At 38.8% G+C, this 16,474-nt stretch overlaps 3 protein-coding genes across 4 annotated transcripts in view; 2 read left to right on the plus strand and 1 right to left on the minus strand.

The window, feature by feature from the left end:
- The window catches only part of LOC148412908 (uncharacterized), a 4,761-nt gene extending 2,453 nt beyond the window's left edge, over positions 1-2,308 (plus strand). The window contains exon 6 of the mRNA XM_088432836.1: positions 517-2,308. Coding sequence (XP_088288962.1) covers positions 517-658 — 142 coding nt within the window. The 3' untranslated portion in view covers positions 659-2,308. The remainder of the gene's footprint in view (positions 1-516) is intronic.
- ttc8 (tetratricopeptide repeat domain 8) overlaps positions 1-7,354 on the minus strand; it is an 8,262-nt gene extending 908 nt beyond the window's left edge. Inside the window, exons 1-15 of one of the 2 annotated variants that reach the window (XM_088432830.1) lie at positions 7,172-7,354; positions 6,932-6,955; positions 6,687-6,807; positions 6,554-6,617; positions 6,319-6,478; positions 6,146-6,235; positions 6,004-6,048; positions 5,829-5,914; positions 4,812-4,899; positions 4,140-4,250; positions 3,920-4,059; positions 3,658-3,832; positions 3,445-3,567; positions 1,257-1,340; positions 1-1,170 (exon numbers count right to left, since the gene is read on the minus strand). The exon at positions 1-1,170 is cut by the window's left edge and continues 908 nt beyond it. In XM_088432830.1, the coding sequence (XP_088288956.1) occupies positions 1,054-1,170; positions 1,257-1,340; positions 3,445-3,567; positions 3,658-3,832; positions 3,920-4,059; positions 4,140-4,250; positions 4,812-4,899; positions 5,829-5,914; positions 6,004-6,048; positions 6,146-6,235; positions 6,319-6,478; positions 6,554-6,617; positions 6,687-6,807; positions 6,932-6,955; positions 7,172-7,285 (1,542 nt within the window). In that variant the 5' untranslated portion in view covers positions 7,286-7,354 and the 3' untranslated portion in view covers positions 1-1,053. The remainder of the gene's footprint in view (positions 1,171-1,256; positions 1,341-3,444; positions 3,568-3,657; positions 3,833-3,919; positions 4,060-4,139; positions 4,251-4,811; positions 4,900-5,828; positions 5,915-6,003; positions 6,049-6,145; positions 6,236-6,318; positions 6,479-6,553; positions 6,618-6,686; positions 6,808-6,931; positions 6,956-7,171) is intronic. The other variant, XM_088432831.1, reaches the window with a different exon arrangement.
- Positions 7,355-9,036: 1,682 nt separating this feature from the next.
- eml5 (EMAP like 5) overlaps positions 9,037-16,474 on the plus strand; it is a 39,379-nt gene continuing 31,941 nt past the window's right edge. The window contains exons 1-2 of the mRNA XM_088433208.1: positions 9,037-9,520; positions 15,506-15,665. Of these exons, the coding sequence (XP_088289334.1) occupies positions 9,324-9,520; positions 15,506-15,665 (357 nt within the window). The 5' untranslated portion in view covers positions 9,037-9,323. The remainder of the gene's footprint in view (positions 9,521-15,505; positions 15,666-16,474) is intronic.

Genomic DNA, 16,474 nt, shown 5'->3' on the forward strand with positions numbered 1-16,474 from the left:
TTTGATGAACAAAAAAAAAAAAGAGGGTGTGGTGCAAAAAGGCCCAGAATCTGTGTGTGCATGCACCTGATGGCAGACACACCATTAACATGTTGCATTCAAAACAAAATACAGGTAGGAGATTATGATTAAGGTGTGAGTCAGGGGATACTGTTGTCTGAAAACTGTGTGATATTGTGACATGAAATTTCAGTAAGCTTACTATTGTATGACAGTTTGTGAAGGAGGCGACAGTGTGATTTAAATACAACAGAGGTAAAACGATGCAGCTTAACTGCAGCCCATTTCACTTTAATGCACATGCTAAAAATGCAATATTGCAACAGCTTAAGTGTAAAGCCATTGACTTTAATATGTGCTCGAATTCAAATGGATGTTTTTATTATTATTTTATACCCTGTTACTGCCATAGACAGACTTATGTGCCTCTAAGACGAATATTGAGCGTGAAGAATACCTAGTCACTGAATAATGGGTTTTATTGCTGAACAACATGGTGTGTCATTTCTGTTTCAGCTATTGGAATGATGGCGAGCCCAATAACACAGGCGAGGAGGACTGCGCTGCCACCTACCCCAGAAACAATCCCTTTAAGGGCTGGAATGATGCCCCGTGCACTTATAACCTCAAATGGATTTGTGAAATGTCAGCCATTTAGTGTCCTTTTCTTTCCACATGCTGCTGTATTTGTAAAAAATATTACAAATGTTGTCATGTAATAAAAAACTACAAAACGTTCTCCTTATAAAGAATGAACAAAATATTTTTACTGTACATACTACATTTAGTACACATTATAGTTGCCTTAAAAATAATTACTCATATAAATTAGTTATCCAGACTATAAACAGACCAGCTTTCAGAGCTAAGCTTTTGGAGCAAATTTCTCCAAATCACATACAGGTATGTTTGGATTTACAGCAGCAAACACAGTCTATAAACAGCAGCCGGTTTTTGAATCTTCGCTCATATTTTCTGTTTCAAAACGTGTTTCCCCAAAAACTTTAGGAAAAGAGGTTTCGAAAACCATAGTACTGAAACCAAACCAAGAGTTTACAGCACTGCAAAATGCTGACGAAGTTGTGCCAAGACCTGCTGAGTGTTGACATGTTCGGGGAAGGCATCTTCAGACTTTTGGGCTGCTATGTAACTGCTCTGAAGATCTCCAATCTGGACACGCAAAGAAAAGAAGACAAAATTACTCAGTTCTTTAATTTTGCAATTCAACTAAAAAGTGTTAGGTGCGTCTAAATTACCTTTTCAGAGAGAATGGACAAATTGTAGTGAGGCTCATACATATGAGGTGCCAACGTGGCAGCTGTCTGCAGGAAGGCTTTAGACTGAGAAAGAGACAGAAAAATAATAAGTTTGCTGTTGTTAAAAGGTTTCATTTTGTCTGAGATTAAAATGAATATGTATTTATATCTCCAGCATGCAGCTTCAGTGGGAGCTAACTAAATAAAGTTGCATAAATATACATCTCATAAAAAACGAATTGTTAAGGTTGCCTCAATTTAAAGAAGGGATGTCCTGATCTTGGTCACATGATCAGACATCGACCCAATCACAAAATTTTCAGCTGTTCAATAGGACAGAAAAAGATCAGATTTTTAATTATATTTTAAAAGAAAGTGCTGCAAAGCAACAGAATAATTTGAAGGTACAGAAACATTCCCAAAAGAAAATGTTTTATACGATACACAAAATCGTGAAAACAGCGAAAATATTTTGGTCGTTGTTATGCAAGGCTAAAATGAAGCTAGCATCATGAAACGATGATGACATCTGTAATATGGAAATATTTTAACGTGGCAAGCGGAGACAGTGCAACGGCAACTTGCAGTGTGCAGTGAAGGATAACCCTTCATTTAACACAAATTATGTCAAGGGACAGTGTATAAAATTTAGGACCATCTAGTGGTGAATAAAAATGTTAATTAAAAAAACAAAGTTCAATATGCAAACCGATCTATCACCTTATTTTTAAAAATATTATCATCGGTCGAGTGATCTGTCATTATATTACATGGGATGAACCTGCCTAACAGGAGAAGTTTAGCTAACATCTACGAACTTTGTGAACACAGTGTAGGGGTAGTAGGCTTGCATTCGTAGTACGTGTCTTTCAAAATCATTGCATCCTCTTACTTCACCATTAGATAGCAATAAATTCGACACAAAATCACGTTAATATGCCATGTGAAAACCTGTTGAAAAGAAGGATTCAAATGTTTTACATGATTTTCTAGTCACATAAAAGGTCTCATGTATGGCGTTATATTTGTGCCACAATTACGCACGCGCGGAAAAAAAAATTGAGCGGAGAAAATCAAACTGAGCGAGCGAAAACAGATTTTGAGAGCAAGAAAAAAACTATTGAGCGCGTAATGATAAGAGTTTGAGCGCGCGCCGATGGAGTTTGAACACAGAAAAAGAAATTGCTCGCTCAAAATTCCTTTTTGCTCGCTCGGGATAGCCCTCTCTCGCTCAACATCTCGCTCTCGCTCGCGATACTCCTCTCTCCCTCGCTCAACATCGCGTTTGCTCAACATTGAGCTCTCGCTCGCTCGAGTAGTCCTCTGCGCTCGCTCAGTTCTGCTCACGCGTTACGTTTGTGCCACAAAACCAGCCAATCAGAGCTTGTAAAAGCACTTTGATTGACACAGCTCAGTATCCAATGAGATTGCTTGTACGCTATCCGTTGACGCACTCTCGTTTGCCCTGTGTTCACCCGGAAAGGGCAAACGAGAGTGCGTCAACACGGTCTTGGGCTGGAGAATTACTTTTATATCATTATTATTACTGAATTGTATCATTTGACAGAAATACCTTGTTAGTTTTTGTACTTTAATAATATAAGCCCACAACTCCCGCCCATGTCGATGTGACGCACTCTCGTTTGCTCCTTCCGGGTGAACACAACAAGCAATCTCATTGGATATCAAGCTGTCAATCAATGTGCTTTTACAAGCTCTGATTGGCTGGTTTTGTGGCACAAACGTAACGCGTGAGCAGAACTGAGCGAGCGCAGAGGACGACTCGAGCGAGCGAGAGCTCGATGTTGAGCAAACGCGATGTTGAGCGAGGGAGGGAGGAGTATTGCGAACGAGAGCGAGATGTTGAGCGCGAGAATGCTATTGCGAGCGAGCAAAAAGGAATTTTGAGCGAGAAACTTCTTTTCAAGAACTTTTTTTCTGCGCTCAAAATCTGTTTTCGCTCGCTCAGTTTTATTTTCAACGCTCAAATTTTTTTTCCGCGCGTGCGTAATTGTGGCACAAATATAACGCCATACTCATGGATCATTTAGTAATTTTTTTTATTTTTAAATTGAGAGGTATCGGATCAAAATTGCAATGGGCAGATCCTCAAAATCAAGTGAGTCAGACTCGGGTGCAAACAAAAAAGTGATTGGTACATCCCAAATTTGAAGTAATTACTGTTAACCTGTTCAACACGACCTTTCCGGAGCTCCAAAACTGCCAGGTTGTTGTAGGCTTCAGCATGGTCATTACTAAAAGTCAATGTCAGTTTAAAACACTGATAGGCCAAAGTCAAGTCTCCAATACCCTGCAACGCAAACAAAAATGTGCAGTTTTAGCCAAGAGTTTGACCATGTCGCAAGTTGTAAGGCAGACCTTTTCCATTTGTTCCACTCACCACAGCCACTTGCCCGATATTGTACCACACATCGGCCCGTTCTTCGTCATTGGCCGCCAGGGCCAGCGCTCTCTCGAAAGACGACAGCGTCATGTCGTACTGCTGCGCGTAGAAGCAGCACAGGCCCAAGTTGTTGTAGAGTTGGCAATTATACACGCCCATCTGGAGAAGCCGCCTAGCAAACAAAGTGGGTCACCTCTATTTTCATCATCATCATCATCATAAAATGTGAATGGCATGATGTTGAGCGCTTTAGTCCGACCTGTAGAAGCGCAGCGCAATCTCAGGTTGATCTGAGTAGAAGTGATTGCTGCCTATACAGGCGATGGCCTCCACGTGGGTGTTGTCCTGCTTCAGAACATCTTTATAGTAGTCCGTAGCTGACACCATGTTGTTCATCTCCTGTGACAACACCGTAACAAGATGGACAGTGATTATGGCTAAAGATGAGTGGACCCTAGCATAACTGTGACATACCATACCTCATGTATACGAGCGATGCCCGTCAGGAGTGTGACCTCGCCAGGAAAGTGGTCTAAGCCATGTTTGAAGAGGTTGAGAGCTGTTATTGGTTGATCCAGACGCTGATATAGCTGAATGAGAAACATTTTATTTTTGGCTGGGGTGGCTGAAGAACTTACGTTATGTACATCGATAGAATTAAATATAGAAACAAAAGTACAGCCATTGCTTCAGGTGCTTTAGTACAAAATAAACTGTGAAATGAATGTAAAGGGATGCTATACTTTTTTTGCCATTTTCAGCAGTATAAAATTAATGTCTATAATAAATTTAACAGCTGCACGCAAAAATTAACCAAATACAGACACATTGAAAGAAAAAAACCCAGCAAAAAAACCCAAAACAAAACATAGCAAAAATGACAAGGACACAAACTTAAGACTAAAGAAACGCAAGAGATGAAAACCACCGCGACAGCAAAATATTTTGCAAGTTCAAACAACGGTGGCAGTGGCAAGTGGCACCACTAGGGGGGCGGGACAGTGACCAATTTGCAAACCATCAAACAAAAAAGATGCAATCAAAAATAGCATCATCGCAAATCAGCTTAGCTACAATACTCCAATACTTCCAGTCACTTCTTGCACATATTAGTTAATATTTGCTGAGTGTTGCACATCACTCATCTTTACCTTAGCAAGATAGAGATACGTATCCACCATCTCTTGGTGAGACAGAGCTGATCGGAACTGTTTTTCTGCTTCTCGATACAAACCAAGTCTGCAAAATGGACACAAATTAAAATTTAGAGGAGAAAATAAGACAAGTGTGGAATCCCAGAATGTCCATTTCAAAAAGCTTATTACAATTTAAAGGGCGGGAAACTGGGAGCTATTGTTCAAGGGCTGCTGTAGTAAATTTGTGATGTTCTTTGTGATTTTATTTTCTTGTGAAGCCCTTTGAGCCCCTGTTGTAATTAAGGGTTATACAAATAAACTTGACATGACAGTGAACTTATTTTTACACATGTAATATTAACTGATTCAATTCCACAGACATATTTCAAGACCAGACATTCAATCCCAGGTACAGAATAACAATTTTTTTAAGTGTTTGGCGAAAAGAGGGTCTAAAATGGCGGGTACTGAATGAATTAAGTAATCAATTACTTTAATAAATTTTCACCAAATCGATATGCAGTCAATTATAATTACTGTATATGCAAAAGTAATCAAGTAATTAAGTGCAGAGTAATTAGTTACTTTAGGTTTTCAAATAATAATGTAATCAATGACTTTATGTTATTAAGTACTAAAGTCGTTGACTAGTTTGGATGTTTTACGTACTAAAAAGTAAGACGGTAATCAGTACGTAAGTAATTGATTACATTTATACTCCATTGCCATAAGTAATTGATTACCCTAGTGCATACAGTAATTGAGTATTGATTTAATGTCTTGTAATTTTAATTGATTTATTTTTTGATTCATTTCGTACCAGCCATTCTTTACCAAACATACAACAAATTGAAAGAAAAAAAATATATAAATAGAATTGGGATTGAATGTCTGAAACTCCCAAAAAATTGTAAAAATAAGTATTTGGGATTGAAAGAGTTAAGAAAGTTGCACGGCCTCTACATTTCAAATAATAATAATAATAATTTACTGTATATCAGATGAATTTGTATTTGTTTTGGGAACACTAGCCTGTAATAGCATTTTCCAAGTTGGACTTTCCACCACCAGTCTTTGAACTGAGCATGTTCAGTTGCTTGAGCAGCCAAATCTAGTGCCTGTGAAAAAAATGGCACAAAAAAAATTAGACTAATTAGAACAATTTTGTTGCTGACCAGAGCATTTGCTGTTAAAATTTCACACTTACGTTTTTCACATCACTTTCATGATGGAAGATGTATTCAAAGAGCGTCTGTGAAGGCGGAAAATACAAAACTTGTTAGTCTACCAATGCAGCACACATGTAAAAAAAAAAGGTTTTCAGGCAAATGTGCAAATACTCATCTTACCCTGGACAGATTTGGCTTTTGGGAATACTTTGACATATTTATCCTTGACAGGTTTATAAATGGTCCCTCTGGATTAGTTAACATTGAAGCCTGAAGGAAACAGAAAAGCAAATATTACATTTTGTAAACCTGCCACCCTCCCACATAACAATGAGTCACACATGTTAACCCACTGTTCCCAGACGAATGAAGCGACCCGAGGCGCTGGTAACGGGCCGGGCTGTACTCGCTGTGCGCGGCGTCTTAATGGCCTGCTCCATTGTGCCAGGACGCCCTGACTGCGTGCTGGGTCTCACAAATCCTGTAATGGGACGCCCTGACTGAGTCATAGGCCTAGAATTTGGTGGGAAACATTTAACAACATGAATTTCATTTACAAGCATTTGAATTAGGCGATGTTGCCTGTACCTGACAGCAGGTGTGGGACCACCCCCGTGACTTGTTCCAGGCAGTCTCAGAGAGGTTCCAGGTCCTACAGCAGAGGAATGTTAGCTAAGAGTGGTTCAGTCAGTGCACAGGAACGAAAAGAGATGATACTCACGTGCAACCTGAGCAATTGCATTTTCATCCAACATCATCTCAGCAATCCCTTCTTGATCAACCTCGATTTCATCAATGTATACCATCTCAGTAAGCGCCCGTGTTTTGAGGCTCCATGCAGCCTAGGAAAAAGAAAAAAAAATCATGATTACCACTCAATATATTCTTTAACATTGATTACACTAATCCTGCGATAGAAAAGGAATACTCATGGTGATGATTTTTCAGAACGACAGTAAGTGTTACCTCAGATACAGACAAGGATGAGTCCTTAAGAGAGCATGCAAGGAGATTAAAAGTGTTGAGGTCAGACATGGATAAAGACAAGACAGGCAAAGAAATATAAGCGATGGGAAAAAAAACCAAGGTGAAACGTGAACAATGTAATAGTGAGCAATCTCCCACACAATGTCGACTAGTTTCAATTTAGTCCCATTTCTGGGAAACTAGCAGGCTGCGCTAGCCCGCTAACTGCAACACAATCACCTGGTCATACGGGCTGTCTTGTAATATTTTGGAACAAATTTCCGAACATTGTTGAAGTTTCCGCCTCCTGAAGTAACTCCAGGCCAGAAACAGAGGGTCCATCGTCACCTCCATTGCGCCGGTCAGACAGGGTTGGAAATACGCAAAAGCGTTGTTTAGAAGGGAGAGGATTATGGCGGATCCAAAGCTTCCTTTGTTGCTAAGAGACGACAAATCAGGGCGGGACTTCATGACGTAACTTCCTATGAAGGTAAAACGAGCAAGAGTTTCTTCTTAATTGGAACAATGTTTTATTTGGTTTCTTTGAGCATATTGCACAAAAAACATCCATTCATTAATCTCATTATGAATATGGCTAAGTTTCATATTCATAAATGTAAATTTACAGGCAAAAAGCCATGCTTTATTGTTTTTAACAAAGAGTTTACCCATTATATCTATTCTATTCAGCGCTCCTTGAGAAAAGCAATTACAACTATAACTGCTTGCTCTATATTAAACATATTTATTTAATTTTTCTATCCCCCTGATGTTTATAATTTTCTTATTTTAGTCATTTTTTCTTTACTTTTCTATACTTTTGTATATTTGTAAAGTGATGGTTCAGTGATGTTGTACTGTGCTGACTCTTTGTATGCTTATATTATTCAATAAAAAAAAGAGATTGTTTCTTTCCCTCCTGAAAAGAATTTCCATTGTAGTTTTTATTTCAGTTGGTTGATACATTATAGGTCAGATTCATGGTGGAACAAATTTTTAATTGATTTTAAAGTGCATTTCTTACATTCACAACAACTTGCCATTTTAAATTTTACTTTTTACATCTATTGACTGATAACGGCGGCCAACATGCTAAGGTTTCTGTATGAACATTGTTTACTTATCTTCTGGGTACTAAAACCATGGCCAGTTAGATTGTAAAATCAAATTTTATGGCCTTTTTTCAGTTTTCTTAATTTTTTTATTTGATTACTTATGTAAGTATTTAATAACACTCATTTTCTTCATCTCATGTGCTCAGAACGGCGAGACTTGCCAATCTTTCCATGCGTCTTTAATCAAATTCAGATGGTTAAAATTGTAGTAGTTTAACAGCTAAATGTAAGATCTTGTGGTAATCTGAAATAATGCATGTGGCTATTCGATGGATGCTTATTTCATAATTTTTAAGTACTTTTATTACTTTATACATTTTCAACAGTTAAAACAGTTATTAACATGCCCATAATAATTTTGATAACAACATTATTTTTTATGTACAATTAATACCATTAAAATATTTTCCCAATTGCCATCAACTGAAAATGGTTTACATTTTTATTTACATGGAATACTTGATTACGGTTTAGTTTGTGATGTCGCATCACTAAAACCAGAAAAGAGATGGGCCATAATCAGACTGAAGATGTATTTTTCATTCGAATTTTCATTCGACAACAAATGGCAAAATGCCTTTTTAAAAGTTTTAATTGTATAGTGTACAAATTGTTTTTGTAATCAATACAATAGAATACAATACAATACAGCCTTATCAAATTGATTACAGATAATTATAGAGAGTAGATAATTAACTAAAGTAATACAATACAATACAACACAATACAATACAACCGTATCAAATTAAAACAGATAATTATAGAGAGTAGATAATTAACTAATTTAACACTCTGAGGTAGGTGTGTAAATTGTAAACGCAAATGGTAAAAAGTCGCCTGTTTTATTTTTGGCTCCTGAAGGATTGTCAGACTCTGATTGGAGAAGAGCCTTGTCCGTTATCTGTAGGCGGAGTTTGTGGAATAACAGCGCAGCTCCATCTTTGTTGGAGGGATTTGACAGTTGCTTTGACCTGTGTGGAAGAGGAGGACCGCGACACGAAGCGAAGCAAGCATGAGCCTACTTCCACTCCCACTCTCAACAACTCGCCGTCCTAACCTCCTTCTCGAATAGCAAAACAGTGGTTCCACCCAGGCTGAAGGACTATCAGTTCGCAGCAAGCTCCAAAAAAATGCCACATTTATGCGCTCGCCCCGGACTGATGAAAACGCCGGGAAACTGATGGGACCCACGGGCTTAAATTAAATCCTCCTCGGTGAAAGCCACTCTTTGAGCTAGCCTAGGTGACAGAAACCGTGAGACACGCGGAAGTGCGGACATGGCTGACAGGACCGCTCCCAACTGCCACCTGAGACTGGAGTGGGTGTACGGATACCGGGGACACCAGTGCCGCAACAACCTTTACTACACCGCCGCCAAGGAGATCGTCTACTTCGTGGCCGGCGTGGGAGTGGTGTACAACACCCGAGAGCACAAGCAGAAATTCTACCTGGGTCACAACGATGACATCATCAGGTAGAGTGCGTTTAAGAAAAGAGTTGCTTCTAGCAACAAAAAGCGGGCGATGTGTTGGCTTCCCTACGAGGGGACGCCAAGGTGTAACATGCGGTGTGGGTGGGGATGATCCAGTGTATTTGCTCAAGGACACTTCAGTACAGCACCCTTCTCAGTCGTCTCTCCCCACCCTTCCAGATTATTCCATCGTAACTGGATCCAGACAATTCAATAAAAGTTCAATACAAATCATCCTTAAGGGGATGCGTTGTTTAAAAAGCAAATACATGGGATTTTAATCGTTATAAATGTAGTTTATAGTTTGGTTATACGGTATTTAATTGCTATTGTGAAGCAAACCAATACCCAAATATTTTACAAATGGTCCAAACAAGAATAATTCAAATAATAATAAAAAGTGTTTAAGAGATTCTAATCAAAACCTTTTAAAGAAGAACAAACATTCCTCAAAATGCTCACACACACACCCACACATGCACACACACGCAAAATTATACATTGCCTCACAATTTTTATGATACATTTATGATTTGGTGGTAGTCTGTCTCTCATAAGAATGCATAAAAACTGAAATGTCCCCATGAGTTATGTCATAAACAAGAAATCTGTGTCTGTTCTAAGGGATAGAATCACCCCACATCCAAGGAAATATTTTGATACCTGTGACTTTTATGCTAGTTTTATACAATGCAGTGCTCTTAGGTGGTAGCTCGTTGGGGGCTGTTAGCACGTCCGTCTCACAGTTCAGGAAGCCAAGGTCAAATCCAGATAGCTCAGGCCTTTGTGTGTGGAGTTTGTATGTTGTCCTCGAGCCCACATGGGTTCTTTCTGGGCAATCCGGCTTTCTCCCACACTCCCAAGAACATGCATGGCAGGTCTATTAGGCATACTAAATTGTACTTAAGTGTGTTTGGGTGTGTAAATCCTTATTTGTCTCTGTATGCCCTGCAATTGGCTGGCAACCAGTTGATGGTGTCCCCTCGCGTACTGCCCGGAGCCAGCCGGGATAGGCACCAGCATGCCTGTGACTACTGTGAGGAGAAGCGACTCGAGAAAATGGATGAATGTTCTTAGGCTCCTTGATATAATGCCACAAGTCATCACCAGTAAAGTTACAATTGATCTAAATGCAAATTGGTGTATTTATACTGTATCTGCTATCTATTTCTGGCTATGTCTCTGTACGCTGTCAAAGCCTCTCAAACATTGAGCCACCTGTTTTTTGATCAAATGAAGACAATGCTGCATCGTCCCACTGATGATGGCCATGGAATTTTCAGCATGCCGCACAACAATAACGTGTGTCCTACGCTCTAGTGCTCGTGTTGACGAGGCGTGTGTTGGCCTGGAGATAACTAGCCTTATATACTGTACTCTGTCGTTTCTCAGATGGGCTCCTGCTTCATTATTCATTGGACTATAGCGATACCAAACGCTTGCTGCCTTGTGGGCGAAGCAACTCGCATGGGTGTTGGCTGACTGAAACATGTAAATTTGTTATAGCAGGAAGGCAAGAGACAAAAAAGTTGTGGCAGGGTTTGACAGAGCTGCTTTTCTGCAGCCATATTACTTTTTAGCTGCTGTAAGATACTGTACTAGCTGCGATTCTGTTTTAATCAGTATAAACACTTTTTTTTGTTAGACAGCTACTTTGGCATAGTACACTTCTATAAACTTCTCTAATCATGCAATCGCAAACGTTTCTTTTGTTTCGTTTTAGTGCTTGGCCTGACAGTTATTATAATCTAAGTGAACAAATTATTAGAATTTTTCCAGGTCCAAATGTTTTTTTTAACAGTGCCCGTTGTCCCAGTGGCATTCACCATTAAAAATTTATAGCCCATTGTATATATTTTATCCCTCAATTCTGAAGTATTTGGACATTTTATTTCATTGTAACTATCATACAATAATAGTGTAAATTATGGATGAAAATTATTTGCTGTCAATGCCTACCCGAAGGATGGAGCACATGGACATAATCAAATTCAGAGTTTCCTCCCTAGGGGTTTACCGGACCTTAACCGTGAGATTGTCTTGCTCTCTTCACTTTGTGCCTGGTAGATGGAAAGAAAGTATATTGCTGACACTAGTTCATTCGCCATTTGTTTGCCTTCAGAAGGTCATTATGTTTCGTCTCTGTTGTTGAACATGCCTCTTCCATGTGATGTGGAATGCTTTGTCTCCATACTTTTCCCACCATTCTGGTACAAGTTGTCCTTGGTTTTATCTGTCTGAAGAAACCGTTGTTATTTCTTTTTTTTATGTTGAGTAATTTGGCTTTTCTTATCTCGGACGTATGCATTTTCAATACACTATTTAACTATAGCAAGAAAAAGGCATAACAAAATCGGGATACTAAAGCAAAAAGGCTGACACACATAATACAGTTTTGTATCTCATTAACCTTAAAATGGAGCCTTGCCACAGTTATGGATATTACATGTTTATGGGCCTGGAGGTTCTTTCAAATACCATCTTCCATATGTTACGCTTGTTTGGCACACACCCCGCAATGAAGCACATCGCCCTAATTTCCTTGACTAAACGAACATGGAAAATTCTTTCAGATTGAATCATGTCTTTCTTGAACAAAGTATAGCACTAATACATGCAAGGGTTCATAATTCTTTTAAATTAGAATAGTTTCTTACAATCTCCCCTTTCTATTTTTAGTTTTAAGTACTTAGTCCATGGGCAGGTGTCTCAGATGAAGTTTGGTGGGCAGTGAGATTAAAAAATGCCAAACCTCTGGAAAAATCCCATACATATCCCCAGAAATGGTTTAATCCTGACCTCCTTTTAAATCATATGAAGGCGAAAGCAGACAAAGCAACCACTGCTGGAGAATGTGACTCAGTGTTTTGCTTTCAGTTGTGCTGGGAGTCACAAAGTCATGCTGTTGTGCCAGAGCAGATCAATAAGTGTGAATATATGTCTCAGTGGTTGATTGTGTAATGTGTCTGTCATGCCGTATCTTTATTGCTTCACCTTTCTGTGCACATTATTTAAATGTAGCTATAATACTCCCGGTTTTATTGAGGCTGTTTTTTTAAGTGTTGCATATGTAAAGCCGCTGCATCAAACACTGGAGGACCGTAGCGTTAGGCTGCAGGCTAAGTCAGTCGTTGCAGTGTTAGCGAGAGCTTTAGTTGAGAGAAGGTAAACGAAATAAGAGCTTTTGTTGTCTCACGGCTCAGAATGTTTTCTGCTTCAAAGCTGTTACATGGACAAACTTGGGACATGAGTAGTCTCTTGTTGGGGGAAAGGAATGCATTTGCATGTAATTAAAATTGCACTTTTCTTGTGCGTTTGGCATTAAAGTAATTTGAAACGTTTAAGGTTGAATGGAAAGATGGGTGGCCTCTTTACTCAGGCTTTAGTTTTGACAACCATTTCCTCTTTAAACTCATTAATCGGCAGCCATTTTCACACACCCCTTTCCCCTAATTTTTGGAAACAAAACAAAACAAAACCAAATAAAAACAACGGTGAGTAAGTACAGGGATTGTATGTCTGGTCTGCAAATACATTTAAATATGTCACCGGAGTTGATTGAGTTTACAATTTACTACTACCATCAAGCTTATTATTTACAGTACTTCAACTCATTCATTGCCAGTCCAGTAAAAATGGATCTTTGATGTCAATAGCAGTGAATCATGAGATCCAGGAAATACTGTACTTGAGTATATTTTACATGTTCACTGTTTATACTGTATATTTACTATGTTCCGACCAATTAATTGGCCTGCTAATTAAGATTGACTGATGATGGCCCTTCAAACATCTGTAAGAATGATTGTCTAAATGGCTGACATTTCCCTATTATTTTAGCTTTTTACCCTTATGTACTCTAACCATTTACAAAAGTTGTATACAAGTAATATAGGTGTCATTGTTTATTACACATAAAACCATACCATTACCATGTATCCTTAAATATATGTATTTCATGAAATTTGCTGATGACGTAATTCTGCAGCCCTATCATTCAAAGTGAAGCAACATTTTTTCAAGGAATGACTAAGTGAGCAATACAAGGAAATTGTGGAAAGAATAGACCAGGGTGTCACTATTTTATGCACGATTTTGTTCATTATAATTCATAGAATTAATCAGTTGATGAATCTGTCGTCTGTATTTTTTTCTGTCAAAAATCAGCATTGGCCTAAAATATCCATCTCCGTCAGCCCTGATATTTAATACATTACATTAACATACAGTACTTCCTTAACTAATATGATAAAACAATCAAGTAGGAGGGAAATATATAAGGTATCTAATCTCACTTTTTTGTGTCAGTTCACAAATACTGTAGGCAGTTAAGGTTAAAAGAACTTGATTTCTTGTTTCATGTAATGCTCGTAAGGTTTGGTGCTCACCTTTGCTTGGTTTTACCGCATCTGAAAGTGTTCCAATTATTTGTCTTCATGTCTGAATGTTATTTTTAGCAGCGTTGCTCTGATTATGTAATTTGTAAAGAAGTGAGCTGAGAAACTATGCCAGGTGGGTGAGAGCTTTTCACTGGGAAGTGACGAACAAGTAGAGCTGGGTGATGGATTTAGTCGCATCTTCTCACCCGGCCCTTTTGGAATGTTCCACATCCTATAATATAACAATACTTGAAATCAAAGAAAGTGAATTTATAAGTAGAAGTTCATAATGACTATGGGCGGTTTATGGGAATTTTTTTTCCTGTGCTGGTTTGACTGACTGAATTGATGATTCTCTCCATGGATATCCTGTCAAGTCTGTTCCTGAATTCTCTGGACTTATTCTAATAAACTTGTGGTGGCATTGTGGCCAAATGGTCATTCTGATTACAATGGAGGGAGCTCTCTACCAGCGTGGAATATATATAGGCCATGAGGAAGAAAGCAAGAGGATGAATTGGCCAGTGAATCTGGAACGTGACCGGCGGCTGCTAAGAGAATGGGTGAGGCGGAAGAGGGGTGGGTGAGACAGCTTTATGCTGCATGTTGTTGCTCAGCTGTAGACCAGGAGGGCTTCAAGTTGGCGGAGGAAGGGGGAAGATTATGTAAGAGCGTTACAAGCATATGCCTGGTTACACGAGGAAACCCCCTGGATAAAATTGGGTAGGTGAATGGGCCAGCAATTGGTCAGTATGTTGGACTGCGAAGATCTGTGCAAAATTCCTGATACATCACTACCTAGCTTTGTTCTTAGAAACTGAAGTCATTTTCACAAACGAAACTGTGAGTTGAATATATATTACAGTCTATGTAGAATGTCAAGGAGCGATCTTGTATGGATTTATATCACTAATATTCAAGTTTTATCACAAGTGCGATGTTGATTTTCAATACTCAATTATACATATTTAAATAGAAACTTTATGCATTTAGCCAATTTAATGTAATTACTTTTTTGTTAACAATTCATACCTTGAAAAACACATTTTACTGAAAATACATTACATGTCCTCAGTACAGGTAACAACCAATCACTTTTTGCAAAGGTCACATGCCCAAACCCACAAAACAAGTGGGCCATGTTCGGTTATTACCTGAACGCATCATAGTGTTGTACCTAATCCTATCAAGAGAAAGTTTAACTACTGGCACAATTTCGTAAAAATATATACCCAACTCCAGAGGAGTCAGTGCCTCATTGGTCATGAACCTCACTGTCACTGAAGGTATCAGCAATGATACATTTAAGTACTGTACTCTAATTATAATGGAGGCTTAAGAGTATCATTGCCTTGTGCTATTTTAACAAATGAAATGATTTGTTCTTGGTCCCTTTGAACATCCCGCAGGCACACATTAAACTAGGCTATGTGTGTGTGTCTACGTTAAGTCATCCATGTCACCTCATCAAGCTGCCCCACTCCTTTGACGTTCAGCCCCAACACCATTTCTGACTTGCTTGCAGCGCACACACAGACTAAACAGCATGCACGCAAAATGGCTTAGCTAATAACATGCTTTGTTTTCTCTTTTCTCGCTCTCTTTACAGTTTAGCTCTCCATCCTGAACGCGTGTTGGTGGCCACAGGGCAGGTGGGCAAGGAGCCGTACATCTGTGTGTGGGACTCATACACTGTGCAGACGGTGTCCATTCTCAAAGATGTGCACAGTCATGGCGTTGCCTGCCTGGCGTTTGACCTTGAAGGCCAGGTATGGCTGGGAAAAAGGATGAACAAATCTATGTCGTTTGAAACTGTGGCTAAGATGTTTCCCAAAGATGGTCAACAACCTGGAATGACCACCCATCAATTGTAGGGTGGTTGCTGCTGCATTGAAGTATCCTCACTAAGGTCCTAGCCTCCTACTTAAGCTGGAACATTTACCAGCTGATTGGGCGAGAGGTTCCCATCTTTCTATGAGTCTATGAGCTGGTCACCTGCCAATTGCAGAGCAACCATTTAGAAAAACAACCATTCATACTTTGGCATAATTTATATTCCAGTAGTTTAAAAACATGGTTTTGGAATGTGGAAGGATGCGAGAATACCCACAGAAAACCAACACAAGCATGAGAAAAATATGTATACCCCACATAAAGACGATCAAAGCCACAAGGTTGGGTGTGCTAACTAACTTTAAACATGCAATAATTAAATTTGATTAAAAAATACATACAGTATAAGAATGTCAAGATTCCTACCACGTGATAATTTTCCATTGCTTTGGATCGGGTTCCGAACATTTTGTTTTATTTTATGTTTTTTTTTTTTTTTTAAGGTCTAGAAAAGTACACAGATACTTCCAAAAGAAGATATTGTTAAAAGAAAAAAAAAAGTGTTTTGTACCCAAAATGGCTACATATATTCGATGGAAACAACGGAAGTAAACACAGCAGGTTTGGGGGAACGTTTAAATGTTTTAGGCTACTTGGTTTAAACCACTACTTCACCAGCCACATTAAAGATGCACTTCTTTTAAATAAAAAAAATAAAAATAAAAAAATATATTTTGGATACACT

This window comes from Hippichthys cyanospilos, chromosome 14, assembly GCF_059441005.1.
Source record: "Hippichthys cyanospilos isolate Australia breed blue-spotted pipefish chromosome 14, RoL_Hcya_1.0, whole genome shotgun sequence".
Taxonomy (NCBI): domain Eukaryota; kingdom Metazoa; phylum Chordata; class Actinopteri; order Syngnathiformes; family Syngnathidae; genus Hippichthys; species Hippichthys cyanospilos.